Raw genomic sequence first — 13,064 nt, forward strand, 5'->3', positions numbered from 1 at the left:
GGGAGGGGGAAGGACACACAAAGGGCAGAGAAGCGCTCCACCTTCCTGCCTGGGGATGGCGTACAGGAACAGCTTGTTTCACCGGGCTGAGTGAAAGGGTGAGCACCTGCTCCTGCCTGGAGCTGAAAGCTGCAGACAGAAGCTGCATAGAGTTCACAGGAAAACTCCAACTCATGGGTTTGGCTGCACCCATGGGACAGGGAGAGACATGTCAACTGCAGGGGCTGTAAGCTCTGCCCTGCAATGGCAGCACCAGTTTCCCTTGGCCTGGACACAAGGCCCCAAGAGCTTCCAGGGGTGCATGGCTGCAACAGAGGTGCAACAGTAGAAAAGGCCCACGCTGGGTATTAATGGCAAGTCCTCAGACATGCCCAGTGCTCTACTTTCCATACGGTCCCACCTCACCACAGTACCCTGGCTGGTACCTGCTGGTGCACTTATGCAGAAAGGAGGCACAGCTCCCTTCCCTGATGCCAGAGCAATGTCAGTCCCAGTGACTTCCCTGCTTCGCACTCACCTGGGGCGTGAAGTTGACACTAGCTCCACGGTTCAGCAGTAACTGAGCCACACTGAGGTTCTCATAGTGGGCTGCAATGTGCAGGGGGGTAAATCCAGTCTAGGGGAAAGAAGGAGGGATCAGACTAGCCAGACACATGCTCCCTGCTGAAAAGATGGATAAAACAGCATACCAAGCTGCTCTTCTCCCTGGGGATGTGGGAGGCTCCCAGAGACAGGGTGGGAGAGCCACACACCTTGGAGAGGACATCAGCATTGGGGTCATTCTGTAGCAGCACAGCAGCTGTGCGGGTGTCATCATTGCGGGCTGCGATGTGCAGGGCAGGCAGGCGGACCTTACCCTTTGTCCCATAGTTGATGAGGTGAGCAACCACGTTCTCATGCCCCTGCTGCAGAGCCACAGCCAGTGGCGTGAAGCCATCCTGCCAAGGAGAGATGGATGAGAGGTGCAGAACCAAGGGGCCTTGGCAGCACCCAGCACACCCAACAGCAGCCCCAACATGCAGGGCTCTAGGGTCCTCCACCGGTGTCTCACCTCTGTAGCTACATTCTGGTTGGCTCCATTTTCCAGCAAGAACTTGACAACTTCTAGGTGGTTTTCCTGTGCTGCCATGTAGAGGGGTGTGAAGCCTTTCTGTAAACACAGAGCCATGCATGTCAACACAGCCCTTCCCCAAGTGCCTCAAGCCCCTTACAGACCTACACACCAACACCCCTTCTCTGTACCCAGCTCACTGAACTRGGGCAAAAGCATACACAGCATGGGTGGGACAAGTGAAAACCTAGCAGGAATCATGGAGAAATTGTAGAGAGCTGGAGGCCCCCCACATCCAGAAAGAACCAGGGGATCCTTCACAACAACAGTCAACCCACATGATACTGCCTTCCACTCGCTGCCACTGCACTCTCTTGCTCTGGGGATGTTTCTCCCACCAGGTACATACTGAAGAGTTTGCAGCCACACCGGGTCCAGGAAAAGGAGAACAAAGGAGACACGGTGCACAGAGCTGCAGGAGTGTGATGGGAAGCTTGTAGCTGTACAAGGGCAGCATCACCCATGAGTCCTCTCAGGAAGAGTTCAGCATGCTTGCGTGTGCTGCCACGGACTCCTTCAGGCAAGAGACCACGCTTCTTTCCCCATGCCTCCCCTCTCCACTTGCTCACACGCTCGTGTTCTTTCAGGAGTCTGGCAGAGAGCCTGAACAGGACTAGGGAGAAGCTGCCAAGGGCTGCTGAGGTGCCCACGCTGGGCACGATTCCCACCACAAGGACACCACCACTGTGTGTGCTGGGGGCTTTTCCCACTCCAGCCCAAATCACTCTACCTGAGACTGCGCGTTGACATTGGCCCCATAGTTCACCAGTTCCCGGACCACGTTCTCTTGCCCAGCCAGGGCAGCGATGTGCAGGGCTGTGTTCCCCTTCTGAAAGACACCATGAGGCAGCACTCAGGGGCAGCACATGGAGCAGCCCATGATGCCGAGGAAAGACAGGCCTGGTGTGTCAGCACACATGCAAACAGAGCTGCTGCCATTTGACAGCATCTGGCCAGGGCAAGCCTCTGGGGCCATGCAGCCTGTGCTCTGCACCCCATCCAGGCAGCCTCCATTCGTATTTGTTGTCCAGGAAAGAGAGTAATTTTGTATTGCTCATGAAGTTACTGCCAGCAAAAGCTGAAAGCTTTGACTCAGACTCTGTGCGTCTCCAGTACCAAGAGATGAGCAGAGGAGGGAAGAGAGGGAGCTGAGATGGCAGTCTTTAGGCAATGCTGCAGAGTGTGCCCTGACAGCCAAGGCATCCCAGCCATGCTGGGGATAAGCAGGCTGGAAAATGCAGATGTGGGCTCCTCCGACATTTGCCTTGCCTTTGGGTGGTGGGGATAGAGAACCCACGCTGGAACAGATGCCAGACTCTGCTCTGCACCAAGCCTTGCCAGAGCATAGAGAGCCTGGCGAGCCAGGCTCCCTCCCACTCACATCTCCCTTCAGACAGTGCTGGAGGCTGCTCATTTATCAGCGCTGCTTGCCTGCACCTTTGTCCTGGTCGTCACCGAGCGAGTGCTACTCCCTGCTGTGGTGATGCAAGGTGACAACTATATATTATTTAGGGAGCACCAGAGCTCTCTGGGCTTGCGACAACGGCACCAAAGCCATCTCAGTGCTGCAGCGTGCAGGGGGCTGCCCTGGGAAAACATGGGCTTGGTCTGAATGTGTCAGCCCATGCCAGCAGAAGTGGGTGAAGACAGCACTAGCATATCTTGTGGTCTCTGTCACTCTCCTCTTGGGCTTGTGGTGCCCTAGCTTTCATGGATCCCAAGGAGGAGATGCATGGAGAGGAAGGCTCCCACCTGGAGCTGCCCAACAAGGCTGCAACTGAGCTAAAAGCAGAGCCTAGCCCCCACCCAGGCCCCAGCTCAGCGGYGCTACTACCAACACAACCTTCCCAGAGGGATGAAAGCAAACAACATGATTCACTGTGCAGCTATTGCTGGTGCATCTGGCAGCAGTGGCAGGGTGGCGAGTTGCGACTGATGTGACCAGCCTCCCTCATCCTCACCTTGGTCGTCGTCTCCAAAACGATCTCCTTGTGCAGCAGCTCTGCCACCATTTTCACATGGCCCTCCTTGGAGGCCAGGTGCAAAGCGTTCAGCCCATTCTGGAGGGAGCAGAAGTGGGAGAGGGGCATTAGTCACCTGCTGGGGCTGTCTGAGGAAACACCTGCCCTGAGCTCCTGTACAGAGCTGTAGGTTCTTGGCTCACAATACTGGAGAAAGCAGAGTCAGGTCTTGGGGCCTCCAGGATGGGGACACACAGCCCCCTCCCGGCCCCTCCACTGACACAGCTCCAGGACACAAGCAGCTCGCAGTCCCCAGTGCGGGCACAGCAAGGAAGCAGGGGTGACGGGGATCAGCCCAAGGTCTCCACACCCCTGCCTTTCTCCCCCAGCTGCTCTTCCCCATGCACCAGCAAGTACCAGCTACTGCTGGAGCTAGACTCCAAGAGCTGTAAGACTGGCTGGGGAAGCAGCCACCTTGCATCCCCACCGGGAAGATACAGGAGCCAGGGAACCTGCTAGCAATGGGCCAGCACCAAAACACCTTTCACCCACTGGGACAACTGCGGAGCCAAGGAAACCTGTCAGGCTCCTGCGGCACAGCCAGGCAGCAACCTCATGGCCCAGCACTCCTGCTGGGAGCAGGAGCAATCTCCCCGCCATCAAGTCCTGTGCTGGCTGTAGCAGGCTCCACACTGCCAGAGCACCTGCATGCAGCCCTGAATGCCAACTTGCTGCCTAACACGAGAGGTTTCTCATGTGAGCAAAACATGCAGCTACCATAGACTATTTCCTATGGATGGACATCACCAAAACCCAGTGCCTGTGCCCTCGGCTCCACACGCACCACCTCAGTCCTCCCTGCTTGTGACTCATCCCTGAGCTCACTGGCGCACTTCCAGGGCCCTCCAACTCCTGTCTTGGCAAAAATGACTTTCCTGAGGGTGCCAGTCCCCTCCTGGAAGCAACAGCCATTCAACAACCCGGTCAAAGAGACACAAATTCTTTTGTTCAATGCTGATTACAGCACATAGCAGAGCAAAAACCTACATATTCACAGGCTTCCTCAGCAAACTAACTCCCAAGTCCCCAAAAGCCTCAAACACAAGAGACTTTTTTCTAAGGGGAAATTCAGCGAGAATGCTGCAACACTCCCAGAACAGGACCACCAAGAAGAAACATTCCCAGGCCAGGCCTGTTTACACTGGACACATGGCCTCAGATAAGGCCAGCCTCTTTGACTGGCCTACGCAACCCCATAAAGACGGTTACTGACACCCTTAACTTCGTGGGCTCACAAGCTTGATCTGTGGCCGCAAACACACAGCCTTTCTCTCTGTTAGATTTGCACAACGGACACACGGAGCACAAGACCATGGACACTCAGTTGCTCTTCTCAGCACWTATGTCCTTTTACGCAAGAGGTTCCTAAATAGCCTTTTGAATACTGAAAACCTGTAAGGAATGATTATTCTCTGGCAATACAAGTGCAGTGTTTGTAGAAGACTGTTTCCCAGCATCCTGTCATATTTCTGCTTCAGGAACAGTGCAAGCTGTTTTGTACATTTCCTTCAACTTGACAGCTCATCTGACCCAAAACCTCCACAGGATGTGCCCTAATTTGAAAGGTGCTGCATTCCCCTCACTAAGTGCTGCAAATGCTTCCCAGAAATCCCAGTCACTGGCTGCCAGTGCAACAAACTCAGCCCTGCAGAAAACACAAAGGATGGGGCTTTGCACTTAGCCTGCGCCAAAGCAGGTCCCTGCCTTGAACTACCCACCAGGACTGGGACTGGCCACCCCAAAAGAGATATCTCTGGGAACCCGTGTGCCAGCACAGCTCCAGTCCCTGCTGGCGAGGGTCCTGGCAGCAAGGTCTGCTCATCCTCAGGCCACCAGCTCCTCATACATGAGAGGGGAGCATGCAGAAATTTGAGACATGAGAGAGGTGGATGATGATGACGATGCAGATGCCAATAATGATAAGGATGAAATCAGCAGGATGAAGATCAGATGGCATGTCAAGGTCTCTGCATTTGTGTAAGAATACAGGGCCTGTGGGATAGGTCTGACCACATACATCCCTCTTTATTCTATACAGGACATGTGAGGTTGGACCTTTCTCACAGGTCTGATATTCCTCAGATGGAAACCCCAAAGTGCCATCTAACCACTGCAAGATGGCAGGAACCAGTGCAAAGACATCACTGAAAGAAGTGCCTCATACTGTTGCAGCCATGTGCTCCCCATCAAGGTGTTAAATACCCTCACCAGCAGCAGAAATCTGGCTGGAGACTGACTCCACAGCCAGCGAGTGGAGACAGGTGGTGACTGACCATCCCTTTGGATGAGGAAGGAGAAGTTCAAAGCCACTGTCTTTAGCTCATGGCTGGATCTCTGCTTTTTCTCCTTGCAGAGCCCTCTCCAGAATCATGTATTCCTTTGCACTARTGGTACAGGAGCAGGGGACATAGAGATCCTCCCTCTGCTTTTAGGGTTGTCATCAGAAATGAGTGAACATCCATGATGCGCTCTGCTTGTGGATTCTCACATCTCAAAAGGCATGCACCAGCTTGACTAAACACAGCCCCCCCGCCGCCTGCTCTTGCCTCTTTCCTCCGGACACCTGCAGGAAACCAGCAGGAGCAATTTCTCTGAGCCATTTGTGAACAAGCAAAGCAAGATGATTTTTCCCTGACAGGCTCTGTTCCAGCCTTTGCACACATGGGGCATGAAGCATGAATGTGGCACACATGGCAGCATCCCCAGTCCTTCCTGGAGAGAAGCGTGACACAGATTTGAGCAGCCTGATCTCCCTGCTCCCCATGACTTGCTTTCCCAGATATTTGTAAGGGAGCAGCTGGTACATTAAATAACTATTTATCTTTGGTCATTCATGGTTGAGTGAATGGAACCACGAGCACTGTGAGTGCTTCCAGTGACTGGTCCACTGCTGTGGCTCATTTACAGGGCTTCTGCTCCACCATGAGAGCTCAGGGGAATAGCAGTTGGGTTTAATCAGTGGGCCAAATTCTGAAATAAAGTATGGCAACTTGGAAGATCCTGCCTGGTTCTGAGGCAATTTGGTGCAAGCATGTGATGTGGTCAGTGCTGAGTCCAGTTGAGTCCTGCAGCCCAGCGCTAACAGCGCGTCATATGGCTTCTTCTCTTTACAAACCATACATAAATCCACAACGATTATGGGATTAGAGCCTCTGTCCCACAAACAGGAGCCCATCATCTCGTCTTCAAAGGACTATGAAACTGAAAATTCTCTACTACTTCTCCCTACAAGACCCTTCTGACTTGAAACCCCTATGTCCCCACATAGCCTGATGGTAAGAGTCTTTAAGATTCCATCAATGCTGATAATATGCATTAATAATTCAGATAATAGAGTGATGAAAAAAAAATCAGCATCTCTTGAGCTTTCTCCAAATCTTTTCTCATGCCCCAGAGAGTAGAATTCAAGCTGCAATGTGCCCCAGAGGCCTGCAAGAGCTCAGCATCTGCATGGCACCACCAGTCAGAAAAGGAAAGGAGACAGCGACATTTCCAGGAAGAACCTGTCTGCAGTAACTGCACCAGCCACTGCAGTGCTTAGATCAGTAAGTATAAACTGTGCTTGGTTTGAGTGCTTGATGCTGAAACAGGTAAACATACATTTGTGCTACGTGCTGAGCCAGCCTCCCCAGCATCACTGCTGCTTCAGAAAGCAGCTAACAGTACAGCCTGTGTTCCCTGCTGAGCCTAAGCCTCCCGCCACAGCACCTACTCTGACTCAGCCTGAGCCACTTGCACTTGACAGCTGCCCAGATACGAAATGTTCTGTTGATTATGTGCAAACAAATCCTCTGTGCCTGCAGCTCTTCTTCCCTGGGTCAGACCTGCTTTGCTCTGAGCTACAAGGGACTCCACCTGCCCAACACATCCCAGGCCAGCAAGACTGGCATTTACAGACATGCCCTGACCACATTCAGCTGCAGCTTCTGCAAATCTGAAAGCCTGAGCATTGCAAGCAAAGAGAATATTCCCAAGAATGAATCCTGCAACATCCTAGACACTGTGCTGCACTCTTCACAGCCATCTGTTCTGCCCTCCAACAAGCAACTGAGCCCCTTCCAGCTGTCTCAGTTGCTTGTGTCCCTGAAGGAGCCTCACTTCACCCTCTCTGCCCACCTGCTAACTCCCTCTGCTACACTCCAGCCAGCGCTGCCGGGCACCCCAGACCCTTAGGTATTACAGCCCTCCCTGCCCTAAAGACAACTGGTCCAGATCTGCTGTCTTGTCAGCTGTTTTTCTCCCTGGCACAGGACTTGTTTGCACTCAGCTCAGCACTGTGGGAGCCCCCCAGCAAGGAACTGCTCTCATGCTGCAGTCTGCCTTGTGTGGCACCCCTCTTCCCCCAGCTCAGTCCTGGCTAGGAGCTCCTGGTCACCTGCTTGGGCTGGGACAAGGGCTGCAGATCGCCTGGAGCCTGGGAGTGAGGGGAAGGGGAGGACGGGGACTGCAGGATCCACACCCAAGGGATCCACAGAGAGAGTACATCCCACCAGCCACTCGCTCCTCTTCAAAGCATGGTCTCAGCATGGGTTATTCATCCCATCGTGCTGGCAGTCCTGACCCTGCACTCTGCCAGGTGCTGTGCATCTAGCCCTCAGCCAGGCATGCTGCAGCTCCAGAGACAGTTGACTGGAGGCTGCACAGTGCCTTGGCAGAGCAGATCATCCCAGAGGAGAGCTTTATTCACACCCAGGCACACCGGGCACAGGAGAGGAGTGGGGTCAGGACAGGCAGCATCTCCTGCAAAGTGTTTAAACTTCTTCTGCCACAACGTTATTTGTTAGGAAAACTGTCCAATCCAGTGGCTTCCCTAGCACTTACCAGCCAGCTTATACCCTACTCCATGCCAGGTAGGACTGTGGGATCAAGGCAGACCCAACCAGACCCACAGGGCAGAGAAGCGAGCAGCTGTGGGGCACCTCCTTGCCTCTATGCTATGGGAGCAGTGTAACGGAGGGATTCAGTGACCGTTACCTGGGCCTTGCGGAGACACAGCATGGCAAGGTTGCACATGAACTAGGGATGGTACCAGAACCCCTATGGGCTTCACCTACCTGGTTACAGGTGTTAATATCTACCCCATTCCTGATGTGATCCAAGGCTTTGTCCAGGTTCCCAGATCTTGCAGCTCTCAGAAAACTGGTTGCAGCATCAGCCTTTGGGGGAAAAAGAAAAAGCATGAGACTCAGAGTCCCCCTCTTCTCCCGCCCAACTGGCTCAGGGCCATCTCTTCACTCTGTTGTAGAGAGTACAACTGCAGTCAGCCCCTGGCATAGGGCACCGAATCCAACCACCTTGCTGCTGACCACCAGCCTTGGGAAGCAGCGAGGATGCAAACAACCAGAGCCAACTGGGCAAGGGTCTGTGCTGGAACAGAAGGGAAGAGGGATGAGGCAGTCAGGGCCAGGACACATTTAATCCTAGGATGCATTTAACAAGAGGGAGGCTCCTACCTCCTCAAAGGCTCCCACCCAACCTGACTCTCAGGGGAACTGAAAGGGTAGTTAAAGGGATCCTCGTTCTCATGGACAAGCATGTGTTCCCCAGCTAGACCCCAGCCAGAGAGCACTGGATTGCTTTGAATTTGTGTTTAAACCTGCAGGGAGAGCTGCACGGAGAAGCAGCCAGCGCTGAGAAGCATGGTCCTCTCACAGCAACAGCAGCTGGGAGCAGACAGAGAAGTTAATTCCCTCTCTATTGTTCGCAGAGCCACAGTCTAGCTGCACGCTGGCAGTGGCTACAGGAGTCCCTTGCCTCCCCGGGTAAGGCCAGGGGAAGCTGGGGCTGCCAGCACAGAAAGCAGCGAAAACCTTCTGAAACAGGCTTGTGGCAATGCACCACGAGCATGGGTCCCTGAACACTCTCCTGAACGTCAGTCATCAGTGGGACCATCTCCACAGGTGCCTGATAAAGCAGCTCTCCTGTGCCTGCCCCATGCCAGCCACAGCACTGCCAATGAGAGCACTGGCGTGAGCCCACAGCATCTGTCTGGCATAGGGAGGAGAGGAATTTCTCCTCCACAAGTGGATTATGAGGTGCTCTAGTCAGCACAGGTGAGCGCAGATGCGGGGTTATTATTAACTGTGCTCATCCCTTGCAATACCTTGTGAGCACAGTTCAGATCATGAGCAGGAGGTGACAGAGCAGGGAGAGAGCTGTGAGGAAAAGATTGTTTCTGGGCTCTTTGAGGCAGGATGTGGGAGAAGGGCCTCTGACAGCCATGTCCAGATGGGGGTTGCCCCTTTTTGCTCTCCTGCTCTGCGCAAGCTGGCACGCATGAGGGCCACACAGGCTGCAGCAAGAGCACACATCTGGCAATTTCCCTGTGGCCATGCCACAAGCACCTCAGCACCGCGGATCCTCAAGCTCCGGGTCCTGTGCACCAGGCACTGTACAACTGCACAGCAAAGAGCTGGCAGTCTACAGAAACCAGCCAGAAAAGGCCAAGGACAGGCAGGTCAAGGTGGGAGCTGCTGGGACGGACCAAGTCGCCCAGAATCACGCAGGACATTGCAGGGCTGCGAACCGGACCTAAAGTCAAGAGCACCCCTCTAATGACAGTCTGCTGACAGAGATGACAAGGGGGACGAGAGCCACGCAAGGTCTGCAGCTCACCCCAGCACCCCTAGCATGGCACAGAAGAAGCTCTAAGGGGATTGCTGTAGCCACAGCAGCCTCCCCTGGCCCAGGAAACACTCGTCCTGGCTGAGCCCACTTTTGCTGTTCTCCAGAGACTGCTGGCCAGCCATGTTGGTAAGTTCAGGTATTGGCTCCAGCGACAGTGACCCTGACTGAGCACCCTGCAGCCAGGAGAATCAGAGCACTCTTCTTTAACAGAAATGAGGCAATGCCTCCCCTGCGCCACTGAAACACAGCCACCTCGGGCAATGCACAGCAATACTTCAAGCAACGCTGCTTGGTAGCGTAAGGCACCAGATGGGATGGACCACCAGCAGCTGAAGAACAGCACAGCGGGAATGTGGTAAGACATTTCCACGTGGCAGGGACACTGGGCTGATGACCAAGGGCTGGTGCCTGCACACTGGGTCAGGCCCGAAGAGCTCTCTGCAATGAAGAGCCACGAGACATCTGCAGCAAGGGGGGAAGGACACCCTCCTCCACCTCCAGCCCCACTAGAAAATCAGAAACCATCTTGTACTGCCCGTGCCAGGAAGCCTGACCCAGCCCCGGCTGGCCTGCAATGCCTACAGCCTCACTGCGGAAGAGCATCCAGGGTTAACAAGCTCCTGGGAAAGGATCTGGAAGCAACAAGGCCGGAAAGCACAGTACTCGAGGCAGAGATGGGCAGGGTAATGCAGCGTCTGGCCCAGGGCTCTTCTCCTGCCCTCTGTTCTCAGTGTCACTCGTTTGAATTTGGACAATGAAGCAGGGCACAGTTCAGCTGCTTTCTGCTCTCCTCCACCTGCTTCCCCCAGCCCATCCTTCCTGCCCTGACCATCTTAGCCCAGAGAAACGTAGCCAAGCCTGGGGCCTGCAGCCCTGCTACCCCCGGCCAAAACAAGGCCCCCGGCCAGGGTGTGCAGGCCCCCACCCACAGGGCACCCCCAGCAGGACTCAGCCATGGCTCCCGAAGCAGCGGCCAGGCACCACGGCCCCTCCAGACTGCTCATGGCAGGGGAGCGCCTGGTGTTAAGGGAGCGGGTGGCAGAGGGCAGCACCGCTGTTCGCTCTTCTGCGCTGCAGGGAGCACATGCTGACTGCGTGACCTCCCCTGCCAGCCAGCTTGCTACCACCTCAGAGCAGAGCCTTGTTCATTTGGAAAGAGCCCCCAAATCCAAGACTGACCTGCTGACTTTGCAGAGGGCTGTAAGCATGAGAAGCCACAATGTGGCACTTAGGTGCTTCCTGCTCATTCAGGCTTATCGACTGCACTAGGCAGGACGCAGTACCAGCACCGTGCTCTCAGAAATGCACATTTGTGCTCCAAGTCCTGCGTGTTGTCTGGAGGCCACAACTCACAGCAAGGAAATACTGACAGCTCCAACCAACAGATTTAATGCAAAGGACTTTCCCAACTCCGGACCCTGCTAAGCCTCTTCAGCTCAGTCAGGCGCAGTGACAGGGCAGCACCTCAGCTATGCTGCAGACATGTTAGCCACAGCAGAGACTTTCCACAGCAAACCCCTGGGAAGTTCAAAGCGCAGCTCAGCCAGCTTCTCCCACCCAGAGGATACACAGGGAGCTGCAAAGATTAAAAGGATAAAACTCTACAGGCTCCAACAGCAAAGGGGCTCCCAAAGCCCCAGCACACCCAGCAGCAGAGACCACAGGCAGAAAGCAAGCAGAAAAGCAAGGGGAGGTCTCTTTGGGCATGAAGGAGAAGTGCGTTGTATACTCACAGCAATGTCTGGACCGGACCTGCCCTTTCGTGCTGCCATAGTCCGGCACTTCAGCTGAAACCTGAGCCTGGTGTCCCCTCTCCCCCTCCTTGGTTATCTACTCCCCAGCTTTGAGAGAGCCAGTAAGTTACATTGCATTCTGTCTAAAAATACAGGCTCCCTCCTCGCTCCAACGCAGACCCTGCAGGGATCGCCAGCCGCTAATGGAATTTGTTCATTTTCTCTCCATTATTGTGTCAGACAGGATATTTAATACCAAGCCGCCTCCGGAAAGCAGATGACTGCTGCCAAGTGCAAGGAGTGGGTCAGAGCTGCAGGTGCCACCTTGGGAACAGCAGAGAAGAGCAGCCCCACAGACATCCCCAGGACCCTGGCGTTTCACAGGTAACACCCGCCACAGAGGAGAGGTATCGCGGTGCCCCCCTGACCCTCCAGATGTTGGGGGCTGGGGTCTTGGAGAACATGGTGAGTCTTGAGTGCATCAGACCTACTGCCCTTCGGCTCCCCATGATCAGGGATGCATAGAGAATTGCAGGACATCAAACACCAGCAGTCAGACCACACACGCAGCCAGAGAAGGTGGTCTAGCTCAGCTCACACAGTAAAAGCAGAGGAAATAGATCTGCAAACCCTCCTGACACCAGTATGCACATTGGGACTGCCTACCTATCTGTCAGGGGTATTCCTTCACGGCAGCGTGCTGTTACTTTGGGGTGTCACAGGGATCAAGACAGCACTAAATTAGCCAGAAGAACTGAAGCATGGTTTGGAACACTGGCATCTCCTAAATTTCAACAAAAGGAAGCTGCAACAGCAAGAAACGGAGAGACCCTATGAACACAAGTAGATATGCATGTTGAAGACACACGCACAGCCCAGTCGGCACAACACGAGCGTACCTAAACACAGACCCACGCACAGGCACACTACATGCACCCACCTGGCATATGTGTACACACACACACTGCTGCACACAAGTGCACATGCAGTCACTTGCTATCCATGTGCCCCAGAATATGCAGCAACTGCTTCCAGATGCAGAGAATGCCTCTAGTGGTTTTCCTATCCTTGTGGTTTGTAGTGTTTCTGTTCTTTGTCTTCCTAGCAATTTTCCAGGAAGGAATTATTCCAAGGGGAGAAGACAAACTGCCTTACTTGCCACTGTGTACCACTTGCACTCTTACAGAACTGCTACATCCCACTACACAGGTGCCATGCTCCACAGACTTGTGGACCTGTGAAGTGGCAGGGTGCTGTTTCCAGCAATTCCCAGAGGGAAAAATCCTCAGATTTGGAGTTTGCAAAGTGCTCCAAGACTATCTAAAGTAAAAACCATAACACAGCACATTGGACTGTGCTTCTAGTTTCCTGAAAAAAAAGAGAGGGAAGGAGACAGCACCCCTTGCCTCCTGACAATCTAGATTTTCCCTTTTCTCTCTCCTTGCCCTGATTAGTGGCTTCCTCCATTCCTATTCACAGATGCCTTCCTGCTCTTACARCCCTGCTCTGCAAAGCATTACTGCTGCCAGATACATGCCCTAGCCCCTCACTCCCCTTCACCCTAAAATAAGA

At 54.0% G+C, this 13,064-nt stretch overlaps 1 protein-coding gene across 16 annotated transcripts in view; it reads right to left on the reverse strand.

Annotated features, from left to right (window-relative positions):
* Window positions 1-13,064, reverse strand: part of ANK1 (ankyrin 1) — a 70,206-nt gene that overhangs the window by 23,603 nt on the left and 33,539 nt on the right. For 10 of the 16 annotated variants that reach the window (XM_026082880.1, XM_026082876.1, XM_026082878.1 and 7 more), the window contains 6 exons: window positions 8,187-8,288; window positions 3,073-3,171; window positions 1,842-1,940; window positions 1,052-1,150; window positions 753-938; window positions 518-616 (listed from right to left, as the gene is read on the reverse strand). In XM_026082880.1, the coding sequence (XP_025938665.1) occupies window positions 518-616; window positions 753-938; window positions 1,052-1,150; window positions 1,842-1,940; window positions 3,073-3,171; window positions 8,187-8,288 (684 nt within the window). Of the gene's footprint in view, window positions 1-41; window positions 64-517; window positions 617-752; window positions 939-1,051; window positions 1,151-1,460; window positions 1,584-1,841; window positions 1,941-3,072; window positions 3,172-8,186; window positions 8,289-12,158; window positions 12,285-12,432; window positions 12,493-13,064 lie in introns of those variants that run through there. The other 6 variants (XM_026082875.1, XM_026082886.1, XM_026082882.1 and 3 more) reach the window with 5 other exon arrangements.

The sequence above is a fragment of the Apteryx rowi genome, unplaced genomic scaffold (assembly GCF_003343035.1).
Source record: "Apteryx rowi isolate R43461 unplaced genomic scaffold, aptRow1 scaffold_597, whole genome shotgun sequence".
NCBI lineage: Eukaryota > Metazoa > Chordata > Aves > Apterygiformes > Apterygidae > Apteryx > Apteryx rowi.